This window comes from Curcuma longa, chromosome 1 (assembly GCF_044706935.1).
Source record: "Curcuma longa cultivar G26 ecotype Majalengka, Jawa Barat chromosome 1, ITB_CL_G26_1.1, whole genome shotgun sequence".
In the NCBI taxonomy this organism is placed as follows: Eukaryota; Viridiplantae; Streptophyta; class Magnoliopsida; order Zingiberales; family Zingiberaceae; genus Curcuma; species Curcuma longa.
Genome location: NC_133861.1, coordinates 27316773 through 27333493, shown reverse-complemented (window position 1 = coordinate 27333493; position 16721 = coordinate 27316773). Strand labels below are relative to the sequence as shown.

Here is a 16721-nt window from a genome sequence, read left to right as displayed (position 1 = left end):
TAATATAACCCATGTTTGTTACCTAAACCCTAAACCCTACTTTATTTAACCGGGCAATTAAAAAAATATTTTTTTATTTATATATTAAAGATTGGAAAATATTTTTGAAAGATATTAATTTTATATAAATAATAAAAAACAATTTATAAAATTTAAAAATTTAAAAATATATTTTTTATAGATAAATTATTTTCTATTATAGAAGAACTAATTATATAAATAAATTTCTCGGAGTTCCGCCACACAGCCATGGAAGATGCATCGACAGAGCAAAACGAAGCGGCGGCCGCGGCCACGCCCATGTCGCGGTTAGGAGCGTATGGTAGCGGCGTGGAGTTGGTTGAGACGGCGGCGGAGGAGATTCTTCTTCTGTGGGCGTTGCAGCAACCGGCGTCGCGGCGGCAGAATCTCTTCGTCAGACACTCGTCCCAAACCCTCGCAATCGACGCCTGCGGCCAGCACCTCACCATCCACCAGTCCCCTTCCTCCATGGTAAAGTGAAATCCTTTAACTTCCTTTTGCTCGAACTCCTTAGTTCTCATGCGCACCATTTCTTATATTTCCAGAGCACGCCTGGAGTTACCGGGGCCGTGATGTGGGACAGCGGAATTGTTCTCGGCAAGTTCTTGGAGCATTCTGTGGATTCGGGAACCCTACGTCTCCATGGAAAACGAGTCATTGAACTCGGTGCTGGCTGCGGCTTAGTTGGGTAAAACTTTGATCCACTTATCTTTCTAAATCTATGCATTTAATTTAATACCTGCATCTGAGTTAAGATGGTGGCTTTATGAAAGCATATTGTTGAAGCTTATCGAATGCTCTTTCGTGTGCTTTTTAGCTGTATAGCAGCTCTCTTGGGCGCAGATGCCGTTCTGACTGACTTACCTGATCGGCTGAAGCTTTTGAAGAAAAATGTAGATCAGAATGTGGAGAAAGGCAATAGGCGTGGTTCAACGCATGTCACTGAGCTTGTATGGGGTGATGATCTGGATCAGGATCTGCTTGATCCCTTGCCTGATATTGGTAAGACTTGTGTGCATCCGTTTCCTCATCTACTGGTTTGAATGATTAATTTTCTATTTGATTTACCGTAATCAATTATATAGCAATAGCTTCAATACAATTTGTGAGCTGCATTTGCACATCATGGATATACTAGGACACCTCTACCTGAGAGGATATGCCTATATACAATCTTCCTTGAACCAATGGTTTTTCAGGGGAAAGGATGGATTCCTCTGGGTCTTTTAAATTTTCGTTCATTCAATCGGGCAAAGTAATTATTGCTGGTGTTTACATGACCTGAAAATAGAGAGCAGGGAGTCTACTTTTTGTGCTAAAGAAACTACGCCTTTCTCATTCGTTGAAACCAAATTATGTTTCGTTTCTCACAGATGATTTCCAGATCTACCATGTCCTAAATTGGAACAGTAATGGAAGAATTTCCTCTATACTACAGCCATATATAAATATAGAGGATCTAATATACAAGGATAAGGCCCTAGGTACTAGTTTGCACTCCTTGTAAGAGCATTGGCATAGGACATCTAGTGTGAGTATTGTTCTTCTTTGATTCTTCACAAAGAGATGAACTTCTAGCTTGCTTTTCTATACTTATGCTTAAATATGAATCTTAAATTAGTTCCTCTTTTTCCCTTATAAGTGTTTTCTTTAAGTTGCTTTTCTGATGCTGGATGCATTTTGGTAAAAAAAATCAATCATAGGGAAAAAAAAGTCATTGAAACAATTAACAAAGTTGCAAGATAGATGCTTTAAAAAAGCAGCCGAAGTGGCTGCATATGTGATCGCTTAGGCTTTTTCAGTGGCATATCACATTGTATTTAACATACACAATCCTCGAAATCGAATGTGGTTCAAATCAAAGTTGTAAGGTACATGCTTTAAAAAAGCAGCCGAAGTGGCTCCATATGCAACCACTTAGTCATTTTCAGTAGCATATCACATTGCATCTAACATACACAATCCTCTTTATGTGGAAATCGAATATAGTTCAATCCCAACTGGATTGAACCAAATCAAATAGAAGCCATAATAATTTTTTATTACTGCAACAAAAGTTAGATTTAGCGTCATACTTATTTGCCCTAAATAATTTTCCTCTAAAACATATTTGGACATTTAAAAAAAAAAACCTAGAAGCTAGTCTCCCTAAAAGCATTAGGGGCACTAGAAAGTTTATAGAGGCAATTATAACTGTCACTAAAATTCAACATTTGTTTTAGATGCAATTAATAAATTCTCAATCTATATCTATACACAATTATAATTATTGCTAAAACATAAGTATTTTTTAGAGAAAATTAACTCTGTATCTGTAAATACTTATAAAAACAATTATAATGGTCTCTATTGATAACCTTTTCTAGAGGCAATTGAATACAATTCCATTTATCTCCATATAGATTATCAGAGTTAAATTAACAATTTGTTCCTAATAATCCTATAGAGATAATAATCTATACAGAGACATTATAATTGCATTAAACAATGATCATTTACAATTTAACATTAAATATTTATAAAATCTCCTATCAATTTAATATAAATTTCCTTTTATATTAAAATAGACAAATTCATTATTAGAGTGGACGAACTCTTCATAGTTAATGATGTCCTCAATGATTCATCCATCTAACGAGTCAGCAACGTCTCTAGGGATTATGCATAGTGTGAAGAACCTTCCATCTTAAGATTCTCTATGTGCTAAGATTCTGTCTGCCAATTGATAGAGAAAAATATCTCAAAAATCAAATCAAATTAGAATATGTAATTTCAAATGGAAAGGGAAGATATAAAAACAAAAAGAACACACTTGAGCATTCATGTAACACAAGCAATGGGTTAGATGAAATATAAATTAGAGTCTAAATCATAATTCAGTACAAAGACCTATAGTTTGCTCAAAAAAGAAGAAGCAGTGGCTATAGGATGAAATCAGTTACTAAAAATAAACCACAATTTGATTTTTTGAATCCTTTTATTGTTCTTCCTCAGTAGCCTCAATACCTTGCTCATTTTATCTGTGTTCCGTTTCTTGTTGTTGTCTTGCTTTGATTAATCCGTTTTTTCTTGAGTGTTAGGACCTTGCAAGCTAGAAGAGGGGGGGGGGGGGGGGGGGTGTGAATAACTTCGATCACTTTATCTCGATCTTGTGCTTGTCTACAAATTGTTAGTACGCAATGGAAACAAATTCAACAGATCAATGTAGACACATGCACCACAAACTAATTTTACTTAGTTCGCCGCCTCCCAAGGCGATTACTCCAAGTTTTAGTCTTATGGATCTACCACCACTATTCTTTTCCTTCTCGGATACCTTTTGGAGGTGGAGAAACCTTTTACAACACCTGTTGTTACAAAGCAATACGAAGATGAAATTCACAAACACAAATAAAAGTTATAACTTTACAAATGAACTTTGCTTTGGATTACTATTTGTCGCTTTGGATTGTTTCTTGATAGTAGAAAATGCAACAACACTTTGCCTCTAACCTCTTAAGAATCAGCCTTTTTAAAACATCTCAAAACCTTCTTTTATAGGGTTGTTGTTCAGGCTGATTTTCACATATTAGTCGATTATTCTTACCCATTAGTTGACCACTCTGTCGAATCTGACCATTTAAACTTGCAGAATGACTCCTTCTTGACTTGTTTGACCACCATTAGTCGACTGCTAAACCATGTAGTCGACTTATCATGAACAGTTGAATCTCACAGTCGAGTTTTGAACTCCTTGTTTACTTGAACAATAACTTCAATCAACTGATACACTCTATCAGTCGACTGATCGTAATCAGTCGACTGATCGTAATCAGTCGAGTTTTCTAGTCTAATTTTGAAGCTTTTGTATATCGCTATAGTGCCCAATAGTCGATTGATTAAACTCATTAGCCGATTTTTATTATAACAACCCTATAGTAAAATACCATTCACGGGTACTATAGCAGAATGGTTCTTTCTTGACCTATTTGACCACTATCAGTTAAATCCTATAGTTAACTTGTCACAAATAGTTGAATCTCGTAGTTGAGTTCTGAACTTTCTGTTACTCGAACAATGACATCAGTCGGCTAATCGTAATCATTCGAGTTTTCCAATCGAGTTTTAAAGTTTCTGTACACTACTATAGTGCCCATTAATCGATTGTTATTATAGCAAAATATTGTTCTCGGGTACTGTAGAATAATGACATTAGTCGACTGATACACTTATCAATCGATTGGTCGTAATTGATCGAGTTTTCCAGTCAAGTTTTGAAACTTCTATACACTGCCACATTGCCCACCAACCGACTATTAATGTAGCAAATTACTGTTCATGAGTAATGTAGCAGTCGTATCCAGTCAACCTTGACCCGTCAAGACTTTTCGTTGCCTAACATCTGATCAACCTTGACCTGTCGGGACTTTCTTGTTGCCTAGCATCCGGTCAACCTTGATCTGTCGGGATTTCCTTGTTGCTAGCATCCGATCAACCTTGACCTCTCGGGACTTCATGCATTATGCCAACTTCCTGTTGGACTTCCGACCATCAAGTGCTTTGTCAATCGTGACCTACTTGGACTTTCTTTTTGTGCCAATTCCATGTTGGACTTCCGACCGTCAAGTGTTCGGTCATCCATGACCACTTAGACTTCCCACTTACCAACTCTTTGTTGGACTTCCGATCACTAAGTGTCCGGTCAATCGTGATCCACTTGGACTTTTTGTCTTGTGCCAATTCCATGTTGGACTTCCGACTACCAAGTGTCTGGTCAACTATGATCCATTTGAATTTTTCACCGTCAAGTATCCGGTCAACTTTGACCCACTTGACTCTTCCTCGACCAACTAATATATTGATCGACTGTCAAATATCTAGCCAACCTTGACTTACTTGACGTCTCGACTAACTAATATATTAGTCAAATATCAAACCCCAACTCGCATCAACTCGAGCTTGGTCAACCTGGTTATCTTTGATTAGGAGTCGATTACACCAACATTGAGCTCATCCTTTCTTTTCATTATAACCTTTGTAAATTTTAACCAAGTAATAAAATGTCTCACCATTAGCCCATAAGCAAGAAATCCCAAATTATCAATTTAAATCTTACGAGGAGCACTGCAATGTTGCAAAAAATTGATTGAAAGACATCGAGATGATAACCATTATATATTTTTTCTATTTAAAGACATGAAACAGCTTCACGGTATCCCATGATATGTGCTTAACAGTATCATAGAGGCTGTGTCTATTTGAAGGGAGGAAGATGAGAAAGAAAGGAAGAGTATTGGGTGAGGGAAAAGGGAAAGAAAGAGAGAGGGGAAATATTTCTTTTGTTTGGTCTACTTGAGGAGAGGTAAAAAAGGAAATGAGAGAACATGGCAACTTTAATCATTTAATTTAATCATTTCTAAGACATGCAAAGTTAAATTGGCCTTGTCACTTTTTCACTCATTGGTATGTTCTTGGAACACTTTCAGAATGTATGTTCTTGGTTTGGTATCTTATAGGTGTTGATTTAAACATTTGTTTCACATGTGTTTAATCTTTGTAGTTTGCAATATGACATGTTTGACAATGTTAATCATATAGATTGTTATATATTTTATATTAGACACAACGGTAAAGTTGTTGCCATGTGATCTTGTGGTCATGAGTTTGAGTCGCAGAAATAGCCTCTTGTAATGTAGGGTAAGACTGGGTATAATAAAGTCAATGTGGTCTAATTCTTTCTCGGGACTGTATTGGTGGGAGTTTTATGCATTCTTTATTAGACACACATATATTAGCTTTTTAAATATGGACCATATATGCACTATGCATTGGGTATCTAATACATGGGTCTCTATCTGTCCCCTCTATACATGCGTTACATATTATATCCACTGACATTTCAAGTGGACAAATGCTATCCTTATTGATCAAGGGACATGGATCTACACTTGTCTTGAATAAGATATTGTCAAAGCAACTTATAATTAGATTTTTAAATTGAAAGACACTGTTGGTGCAATCGACTTCAGATCAAGGTTGATCGGGTTAATCAAGTTCGAGTTGACTCGAGTTGGATTTCAATATTTGAGCGATATTTCAGTTAGATGTCAAGTAGGTCAAGGTTGACCGATACTTGATAGTGAAGAAGAGTCAAGTAGGTTAAAGTTGACTGAATATTTAATGGTGAAAAGTCTAAGTGGGTCACGGTTGACCGGATACTTGTCCAGAGATGAAAAATCTAAGTGGATCATAGAGAATTGGACACTTAGCTTGAGATTGAATATCCAAGTGGGTAATGGAAGATTGAACATTTGGTGATAATGGAAGTTTGGCAGGTCAAGATTGACCAGATCTTAGATAACGATGAAGTCTCGATAGATCAAGGTTAACTGGATGTTGGGCAACGGAAAGTCGCAATAGGTCACGGATGGTTGGATATTAGGTAGAGGAATTCCAGATTGACCAGGTGTCAGACAACGATGAAGTTTCGACAGGTCAAGGTTGACCGAATGCTGGGCAATGAAAAGTCTCAGTAGGTCACGGATGACTGGATGTTGGACAGAGAAAGTCCTGACAGATCAAGATTGATCGGATGTTAGACAACGGGAAGTCCCAGCAGGTCACAAATGATTGGATGTTAGGTAGAGAAAATTTTGGTGGGTCGAGGACAATCGGATATCAGGTAAAACACAAATTCAATCTTGAAAAGGATGAAATTATGGTTAATAATCGATTGACGTGACAAAACAATTGATTGACAAACCCTAAACCTGGACTTTTGGGTTTATGCGTGACTAATCAATTGACAAGATTCACCGATCGATTGGTAAACTTAAACTCGGAATTCAAGGTCTAGGATTGGTTATTAATCAATTGGTATAATCGATTGGAAGAAGGTGGCTAGAATGCTTTGGAATGTAAAGCAAAAATAGCTGTTCTGCAGGTTTAAATGGTCAGATATGATATGACAATCGATTGGTGAATAAGGCCAATCGATTAGTTGGTGAAAATCAACCCGAGAGTAACCTTTAAAAAGGGGGTTTCATGGAGATTTGAAAACGCTAGTTCTTGGAGGTTTGAGGAGAAGGTGTTAGTGCATTTTCAGACCAATAAGAGGCAATTCCAAACAACAAGAAAACACTCAAAGCAAGATTCATGTAAAATGATTTACTTTGTATTTGCATTTGTATTTATTTTCTTGTTGTGTTTGTTGTAAGAACAACTTGTAAGAGACTTCTCCGCTTTCGCAAAGTATCTGAAAAGGAGAAGTTTATAGTGGAGGGAGATTACTAGGAGTAAACCATGGATTAGTTGCCTCAAGGAGGTGGATACTAAGTAAATCTCGGAGTTATGCATGTGGTGTCAAGTATGATTTAAGAATTTCGGTGCGCATTCAAATGACGAGCATTAGATCAAGACTAAAAGCGATCAGAGCTATTCATCCCCCTCTAGTTTGCACAGGTCCTAATAAGTGGTATCAGATTCAGTTGCTCTTCATCGGATTAACTTTCGTCGGAGCACGAGCTAGACGTAGAAGATAAAACTTTAGATTTTGATTTATATTTTGAAGAGGTCAAATGAATTTCAAAGACGGACTCAAATACGATATTTGAGTTCCACCTCTTTTAGATTAGGAGGGTTTGCTCAATGAAAGGCTAGGGTTGAAAATTTCTTCATGATGAATTTTAAAGATTAGTTCATTCTAATGGAGTGATTTAAAGTGATTTAAAGGCCTAATTGATGGCTAAGGAAAAAATACTCGAAAAGAAGAAATGGAACGAGGAGCAACTTTAAAAATCTAAGATAACGACAAGGTAATCAAAATTTTAATTAATTTGATTCCTAATGATATTTTGTATAGAATAGATATATATCAAGATACCAAGGACCTATGAAGTAAATTGACCAAACTTCATGAAGATCCAACCTCAATGCAAAGTGAAGTCAAATTCAAAGAGGGGGATTCTTTGGATTAAGAACATGAGGATTCAGAGGTTGGGAGGTGCTCAATATTCGAGAAGGATATTGAAGAGACATCCACCTCAAGGATTGAGGGGCAGCATAAGCCATTAGCGGCGGAACAAGAAGAAGCTTCAACATCCAGAACCAATGAAGAATCATATGCCACCCTACGATTAAAGAAGGTATAACAAACTTAATTCATAAAGATAAAGATCATATAATATGCTTTGAGTGTAGGGAGAAAGGATACTATAAGATCAAATATTCGAAATTAATCAAGAAGAAGGTTACAATGACACCCAAGGTGAAGGAGAAATCAAAAGAGATCAGCCTCGTAATACGAAAGGGCAAGGAGCACGGTGTGCGCTTCTTGTGTAATAAAAAATGACATTATAGGAATCAATGTCCAATGGGAAATCATTAAAATAAAAGTAAAGGAGAGAGCTTAAACTTAAGGGAGGTTTCATAAGTATCATTTAATAATGTTATTCCTTCACATCATGATAAGATGCATGCTAGAAATAAATGTTGTCATCTTAGTGCTCATTATCATGATAATAGAAAATATGAAAATTCTAAGAATAATTATAGATCATATCATGTTAGAACTATTTAAGGATAAGAAGATAGAAAATAATCTAGGCAATATCCATAAGAATTTTAGACACATGTCTAGAAAGAAAAATGTCCAAGGCACCATGAATAACTTAGAAATGGAAAATCAAGTTTTGAGGTCAAGACTTGATAAGTTTGAGAAGATCTTAAAAATTATGACAAATGAGGTTAAAGGGTACACAACAACAATAACAATCAAGTCTTATCCCACTAGGTGAGGTTGATTATATTGATCTTTCTACGCTATTGGGCTCTATCCCCTACTATATCATCATCTATATTTAAATAAATTTTATCTTATTTTATTGTTGCTAACCAAGTCTTTTTTGATCTTCTTCTTTCTCGTTTGATGTACCATCTTAAACATGTGTTTCGAAGTTTTTCATCAATAGATGCAACTCCGACTTTCTTTTTAATGTTATTATTTCTTATTCTTTCCATCCTCCTATAACCACACATCCATCTTAACATTCTCATCTCTATAACTCTTATCTTTTGCTCATGTGCTCGAGTCATGACCCAACATTCAACGTCATATAACATAGCAGGTTTAACTGTAGTTTTACAGAATTTTCCTTTAAGTTTTAGAGGTATTTTACAATCACATAAAACACTCGATGCTCTCTTCCATTTCAACCATCCTTTTTGTATTCTATGTAAAATATTTTTCTCAATCCTTCTTTCGTCTTGTAAAAATGATCCTAAATACTTAAAGTTCTCAATTTCAGACAAATCATCATCTTCTATCTTAACAATTGTTTCGTTACGTTTAATATTGCTAAATTTAAATTTCATATATTTCGTCTTTATTTTACTAAGTTTATAATATTTCACTGCTAGTGTTTCCCGCCAAATTCTAGTTTAACATTACTCCTTCATGTGTCTTATCTATCAAAACAATATCATTTGTAAATAACATGCACTGGTAATGTGTCTTGAATGTGTCAAGTGAGTTCGTCCATGATTAGTATAAAAAAATAGAGACTTACGCTCTGTTTGGGAGGAGGTGAGGGAAAGGGAGGGAAAGGCAAGAAAGGGGAAAAAAAAATTTACCTCTGTTTGGGATGGGGTGAGGTAAGGAAGGGAAGGGGAAAGAAGGGGAAGTGTTCCCCTTTCATGCCCATGAATAGCCACAATTTCTTACACCCCAAATCGGGGTGTAAGGAAGGGGAAGAAAAATATTAAACGTATCTTCCAATTTTACCCACCGGCACGGGAACGGAGAGGACGACGAAATGCTGAACCTGGTCTCGCCAAAGGTCCGCGGAGTATACAAGCTCCCTCGCCATGGGTGTCTTCTCCGAATCCCCAGAACAGTCGAGCATCGTCGTCTTGTTCGTGGGCGAGAGCAGGAGCAGGGTCTTGGGACGGCACGATCGCACTTCTCCAAAACCAGCGTCGGCGCCCAGGTGAAACGCCGACGTGTCTGTCATGCTCCGAGGGGGGGGGAATTTGGTCCGTTCGGAAGGCTGCGATTGGCGCGACACGCGAAGGCGGAGATCGGGATCGGAGGAAAGAAACTGACCGGTAAGCCAAGATTCTTGGGTTTGTGAGGTTTTCAATGGGGATTTCTTCGGATTGCTGAGATTGCTGTGATCCACAGCTTGCGTTGAAGTTGGGCTCGATTTCTTCGGATTACTGACGGCGGGTGGTGCTCGACAGTAAGGGGAGATGCTTCAATCGGAGGTGAGATCCCTTCTTGGCTCGTTTTTTTTTGGTTGTGCTTGCTGTGGCGAACTGCCGATTAGGGGGATTTCGGCTCCATGGCTTGTTACTGGTTGATGGGAATGTTAGGTTTAATGATCCAATGTTGCTTGAGGTTCATGGTTTCGGAAGGGGAAACAAAGTGGAAGGAGAAGGGGTTTCAGAAGCGCACCTCGCCGATCAAAGTTCAACCTTTTGGTTCTTCTTCCTATTCTGCTTATTATCGCCGAGGAGTTTGGGAAGAAATGCAGGTTATTTTTGACCTTTTATATATTTAACTTCTATTCCCTTTCCTTCCCTTCCGAATAAATTTTTTTTTCTTCCCAAACAAGGTTACTTCTCTTCCCCTCCCTTTCCCTCCCTTTCCCTCCCTTCCCTTCCCTTCCCCTTCCATTAATGAACCTTCCCTCACCCCATCCAAACGGAGCATTAGAGCTGATTCTCGATGTAACCCCATCTTTATTGGAAATCTTCAGTTAATTCGCCTGAAGTCTACATCCTCATATATCCTTAATTAGTTTAATATATGTTATGCTAACACTTTTCTTTTCTAGAATTCTCCATATAATTTCTCTTGCAACTCTATCATAAACTTTTTCTAAGTCAATGAATATCATGAGTAGATCTTGCTTTTGCTCTTGATATTTTTCTATTGTCGACCTTCCAGGCATGAATCTAAATTGATTTTCGGTCACCGTAATCTTCTTTCTTAATCTCTTTTCTATTACTCTTTCCTAAAGTTTCATGATATGACTTATTTGTTTAATACTTCTATAGTTTGCATAATTTTCTACGTTTCCTTTATTCTTATACAAGGGAACTAAAGTACTTACCCTCCATTGATCAGACATTTTTTTTATTTTCAATATCATGTTAAATAATTTTGTAAGCCATTCAATATTTTGTTTCCCTAGATACTTCCATACCTTCATTGAAATATCATCTGGTTCAATGACTTTTCTATTTTGCATCTCATTTAAAGCTTATTCTACTTCTAAAAATTGAATTCTACGATAAACATTTAAGTCTTTTTACTTATACCTACTTAAATTACCTAAGCTAAGTTGATCATCTAAACCTTTATTAAAAAGTTAATGAAAATACCTCTTCCATCGCTCTTTTATTTTTTTCATTATTTACTAATACCCTATTGCATTCACCTTTAATAAATTTTGTTTGGATAAGATCTTTTGTCTTTCTCTCTTACTTTAACTATTCTATAATGTCTTTTCCCCCCTTCTTTTATATCTAATTTTTGATATAACCGTTTAAAGATTTCATTCCGGGCTTCATTCATTGCTTTCTTAGTCTCTTTCTTGGCTATTGTAAATTTTTTAAAATTTTTCTTGTTTTTACAAAATATATAATTCTTTATAGGTTGTTTGTTTTTCCTTTATTTTCTCTTGTACTTTCTCATTCCACCACCTAGATTTCTTACGTGGTGGTGCATGTCCCTTTGACTCATCGAATACACTCTTTGCTACTATTTTCAACATTGATACCATTTTATCCGATGTCGTATTAAAGTCGCCGTATTTTTTACCTAATACTTGTACTCCTACTTTCTCTTTAAATATGTTTTGCTTCCTATCTTTTAACTTCCACCACTTAATTTTAAGAGCGTATATATATTTCTTTTATTAATACTATGCTTGAGATGCATATCCAACATTACTAACCTATGTTGGGTAGTTAAACTTTTTCCAGGGATGACCATGCAATCTATACAAATCTTTCTATCTCTTTTTCTAACAATAAGAAAGTCAATTTGCAATTTATTATTCTGAAGTTAAAGGGCCTAACAAGAAAAATCTAGGCCTAGGTAGACAAGAGCCATCTATGGGCAATAAAGGTTTGAGATATAAACCTAAGTCCAAGGAAAGCATGATTTCATACCATAGAGTTCCATATAACTATGGAACTAATTTTAGGTCTAGGAGTCAAATCAAGGTTACAAGGAAGGTTATTCCTAGTGTTGATCTTGAGAAGACTAGCATGACTAAGACTTCTAACAAGCCTAGAAAAGTCATTAAGAAGATATCTAGAGAAGTTATTCCTAGTAAGTATCAGTGCACCCAAGGAGCTCTAATAGATATTGGATGTCTAAGAGTGTGATCTCTTCACACTATGTGGGTATAGGGTGTGTCAATCCAAATTGGAAAGGTAGTTAACTCAACCATGGTGAAGTTGACATTTTAGGACATTTTCAAGGTATTATGATATTTTGAGAATGAAAATTCAAATCTTATTTTGGAAGATTTCTATAGTGTGCCAATAAGAATTGAGTTCTTAAGTTGATTAAAAGTGACACAAATAGGATAGAATTCAAAAGTGTGTCAAGTTGGGATTTTTGACACAGTCGAGGGAGATAGAACTACCTACGTCAAATTGTGGATTTGACATAGTGATTAGTTGATAAAACGTAGATGAAAAATTTAGGAATTTATTTTATGCTACAACTACCATGCTTGTGTGCTCTATCACATGTTATAACATCATAAAAGGGTAGCCCGGTGCACATACATTAATATTACATCTTGCCATGATATTTTGATATATGCCATGTCATACATGCATCATTAGTTTATCATAATTTTCTCTTGAAGTTATGTATTTGATGTATGCCATGCTCATTTACATGTATTATTTTAATTTTTTATAATTAAGGTAAAAAATGACATGGGTTGACATTCTAGATAGGATGGTCAATTTGAAAATGATTAGATAGAAATGCATGATCTTTTAGTTTTAGAAAAAAAAATATTTACATCTCACAAAAATTATAGGATTGAGACACTTTAGACCCAAGTAAGATGTTAGGATGATGAACTAAGTTCAAGATGTTGATTTGATACATCAAAATGAACTTTAGTTTTATCAACTTAAATGGATTTTACATGGTCAATCATCGGGAAAGTTAATGTGTAGTCATGTGCATTTAGCCCACACATCATAGGTAGAAATTATTTTTGAAAACCATTTCAAAATCATTTTGAAAAATCTTGGTGAAGTCTATTTGTTGTAGGAATCACCATTGATTAGGTTGATACAAAGTTAGAGTGAAACATTGAAGTTTTCAACTTTATACCATCATTTGAAAATAAGATGAATTTTTATAGAAAATTATTTTTTTGATAGTATTTGATACAAGTAATGTCTATATGAATTTTTTTAATTTTTGGAAACTTGTAGAATTATTTATGCATTTTTAAAATTCGGTTTGAAAATTGAAATTTCAGATTTTCAAGCTACCAATCAATTGGTGTTACCAATCGATTGATAGCTAGAGTTTGGCTGAAATAGGATGTTTATACCAGTTAAGCACACTCTTAGGTATTGTAACTATCTCTAACTCTCTGATATACTTGGAAGAATATTTAAAGGAATTTTCTTGATGAAAATATGAAAAGGGATAGTAAAAGAAAATGAATGAGGATTTGAGGAGGGTTAGATTCAAGATTGAATCTTTAATCTGATGATTTGGATTTTCTTAAATGTTTAGGAATTTCAAATCATTGTTGGTGTAATGATTGAAGTTAGAGGATGCTTTGAGGGAGGCCTACCTTAAAGGCATGATTTGGACATGAAATGAGGAGATTTGAAAATTTTGAGGCTTAGTGATGATTAAAGGATTGTATGCTCTAGATTGAGCATTGGATGCAATGGAAGGTAGGTAATCTTCATCTAGGAGGATTGAATTGGATAAGACGAATGAATCTTGAGAAAAGTTTTTTGATGTGTGCCAAAGGAGGAGAATATGGGGTTTAAGTTAGAAACTCTCATTCATGCTTTGACATGAAAAGAAGGATGAAATAGGAAGTTGGGTTAATGAGTTACCTAATTTAAATATATTATCAAATATAAAAGAGGAGAAGATTGTTGGTGCAATCGACCTCAGGTCAAGATTGACCAAGCTCGAGTTGACTCGAGTTGGGTTTCAATATTTGAGTAATATATCAGTTAGATGTCAAGTAGGTTACGGTTGATCGGATACTTGATAGTGAAGAAGAGTCAAGTGGCTCAAGGTTAACTAAGTATTTGACGGTGAAAAGTCTAAGTGGATCATGGAGGACCGGACACTTAGCACGAGATAAAAATTTCAAGTGGGTCATGGAGGAGATTGAACACTTGGCACGTGATGGAAAATCTAAATAGAGTACCGGACACTTGGCACGAGATGGAAAGTCTAAGTGGGTCATGGAAGACCGGACACTTGGTGATGATGGAAGTCTTGATAAGTCAAGGTTGATCAGATATCAGACATCGATGTAGTCTCGGCAGATCAAGGTTGGCGAGATGTTGGGCAATGGGAAATCACAGTAAGTCACAGATGACTGATATTGGACAGAGGATGGCCAGGTTGATTAGATGTTAAACAATGAAGAAGTCCCGGTAGGTCAAGGTTGATCAGATGTTGGGCAATGGGAAGTCCCAACAGGTTACATATGACTGGATGTTGGACAGAGGAAGTCCTAGCAGATTAAGATTGATCGAATGATGGGTAATGGGAAGTCCCAGCAGGTCATGGATGATTGGATATTGGGCAAAGGAAGCCTTGGTAGGTTGAGGTCAAATCGGATACTAGGAAAAACACGAATTCAACCTTGAAAGGATTGAAATTAGGGTTAGCAATCGATTGACACAACGAAGCAATCGATTAGCAAACCCTAAACTTGAAATTCCGTGTTTGCTGTGTGACCAATCGATTGGTAAGGTTTACCAATCTATTAGTAAACCCTAAACTCGGAATTCAGAGTTTAAGGTTGACTATCAATCGCGTAGTGCAATCGATTGGAAGAAGGTAACTAACAAACAGAATGTTTTGCAATTGATTGGCGCAATCAATTGGTCTAAAACAATCGATTGATGCAATCGATTGGTAAAGCAAAAATAGTCATTCTGCAAGTTTAAACGGTCGGATCTGATGTGACAATTGATTGATAAGTAAGATCAATCGATTGGTAGGTGGAAATCAACGCGAGAGTAATCCTAGAAAAAGGGGTTTCATGGAGATTTGAAAACTCCAATTTTTAGAGGTTTGAGGATGAAATGCTGGTGTATTTCCAGACCAACAAGAGACAATTACAAGCAATAAGAAAATGCTCAAAGCAAGATTTATGTAAAGTAGTTTACTTTGATTGTATTTGTATTTGTATTTATTTTCTTGTTGTATTTGTTGTAAGAACAACTTGTAAGAGATTTCTCTGCCTTTGGAAGGTATCTGAAAAAGAGAAGTTCATAGTGAAGGGAGATTAGTTGTCTCAAGGAGATAGATACTAAGTAAATTCCGAAGTTATGCATGTGACGTCAAATTTGATTTAAGAATTCCGCTGCACATTCAAACGACGAGTACAAGATCAAAACAAAAAGCGATCGGAGCTATTTACATCCTCTCTAGCTCGCATAGGTCATAACAAGAATAGGCACAAGATGTGAAACTAAGAGCTATGCATTTCAACCTAACAAAACATTATCATACACTTATATCATGTTCTTATTTGACATGTTATATGCATTTCATAGGTCTCAACTCTCAGGCTAAAAGAATATTAAAAACCTTATGGTCATTAACCTTATCTATGTAAGTTCAATGGCAAGATAATCCATGTATCCAATCTCATCTGAACATAAGTTATAGACTGAACTTGATGCTCAATGTTCCTTCACTTGTCAGATAGAGCATTGGCAAGTTCGAGCTTCTAGAAAGATGATCTTTTACTTCAGCAAACTCTTATCAGTAATAATTTTTATTTCAGTTCTTGGATCAGATGTTGTGTACAGTGAAGGAGCAGTTGAAGATCTATTGTTGACGCTAAAACAAATTTGTGGGTTTCAGACAACAGTTTTTTTGGCCGGGGAACTCCGAAATGGTAGCCACTGTTAGCTCAAAGCTCTCTAAAACATACAACGACAGATTGCTTATATCTCTAATTGGCAGATGCTGTGCTCGAGTACTTCTTTGAGGTTGCTATGAAAGAGTTCCTCATCGGTCGAGTCGATAAGAAGCAATGGCATCCTGATTACCGTAGTGATCGAGTAGCACTTTATGTTCTTGTAAAGAAATGATAGAAAATCCTTTGGTGAGATGAAGAAGCCTTGTGCGTGCTTCTGTACTTCTTGGGAGTTGCAATTGGAGTTTCTTGTTGGTCGAGCTGATAAGAGGTGAGTGATAGAAATAGCACTCTCTATTCTCGTAAAGAAATGACAGGAAAGTTGCTATTTGATCAATCTGTAATTTCGTGTTTCTTATTTATAATATTTATTTATAGCATAATCTTGTGTTGCAGTATAGACTTATCCTGCTTTGCTATCAAATGTGCCAGAATTTGACATGCAATGCTCATTTTGTTGCAAAACCATGCACAACAAGGTATCAATTCCTTTGAGAACTTCTATATTTGCGTGATGGTAAGATCATTTCCTTCGATTAATATCTAAAT

The 16721-nt window shown here is 36.1% G+C and overlaps 1 protein-coding gene across 3 annotated transcripts; it reads left to right on the top strand.

The window, feature by feature from the left end:
* The first annotated feature begins 249 nt into the window (after positions 1 to 249).
* On the top strand, positions 250 to 16714 carry LOC141845964 (uncharacterized). Of its 3 annotated transcripts, none has more exons than XR_012603310.1 (6): positions 250 to 492; positions 567 to 709; positions 839 to 1023; positions 16038 to 16151; positions 16220 to 16443; positions 16574 to 16714. XR_012603310.1 is itself a non-coding variant. In XM_074733951.1 (5 exons), exons 1-5 carry the CDS (start codon positions 250 to 252, stop codon positions 16345 to 16347), a joined length of 813 nt encoding a protein of 270 aa, XP_074590052.1. In that variant the 3' UTR covers positions 16348 to 16554. The 3 variants fall into 3 exon arrangements, 1 of the variants encoding a protein (XP_074590052.1); XR_012603309.1 differs by having other exon boundaries at positions 16569 to 16714; XM_074733951.1 differs by lacking the exon at positions 16574 to 16714 and having other exon boundaries at positions 16220 to 16554.
* Positions 16715 to 16721: the final 7 nt, after the last annotated feature.

Excerpts from the sequence above, each read along its gene's own strand:
- LOC141845964 (XM_074733951.1), top strand. The coding sequence starts at position 250 with ATGGAAGATGCATCGACAGAGCAAAACGAAGCGGCGGCCGCGGCCACG. Across the intron at positions 710-838 it reads GCTGGCTGCGGCTTAGTTGG|CTGTATAGCAGCTCTCTTGG; the intron begins GTAAAACTTTGA and ends TGTGCTTTTTAG. Across the intron at positions 16,152-16,219 it reads GGCCGGGGAACTCCGAAATG|ATGCTGTGCTCGAGTACTTC; the intron begins GTAGCCACTGTT and ends TCTAATTGGCAG.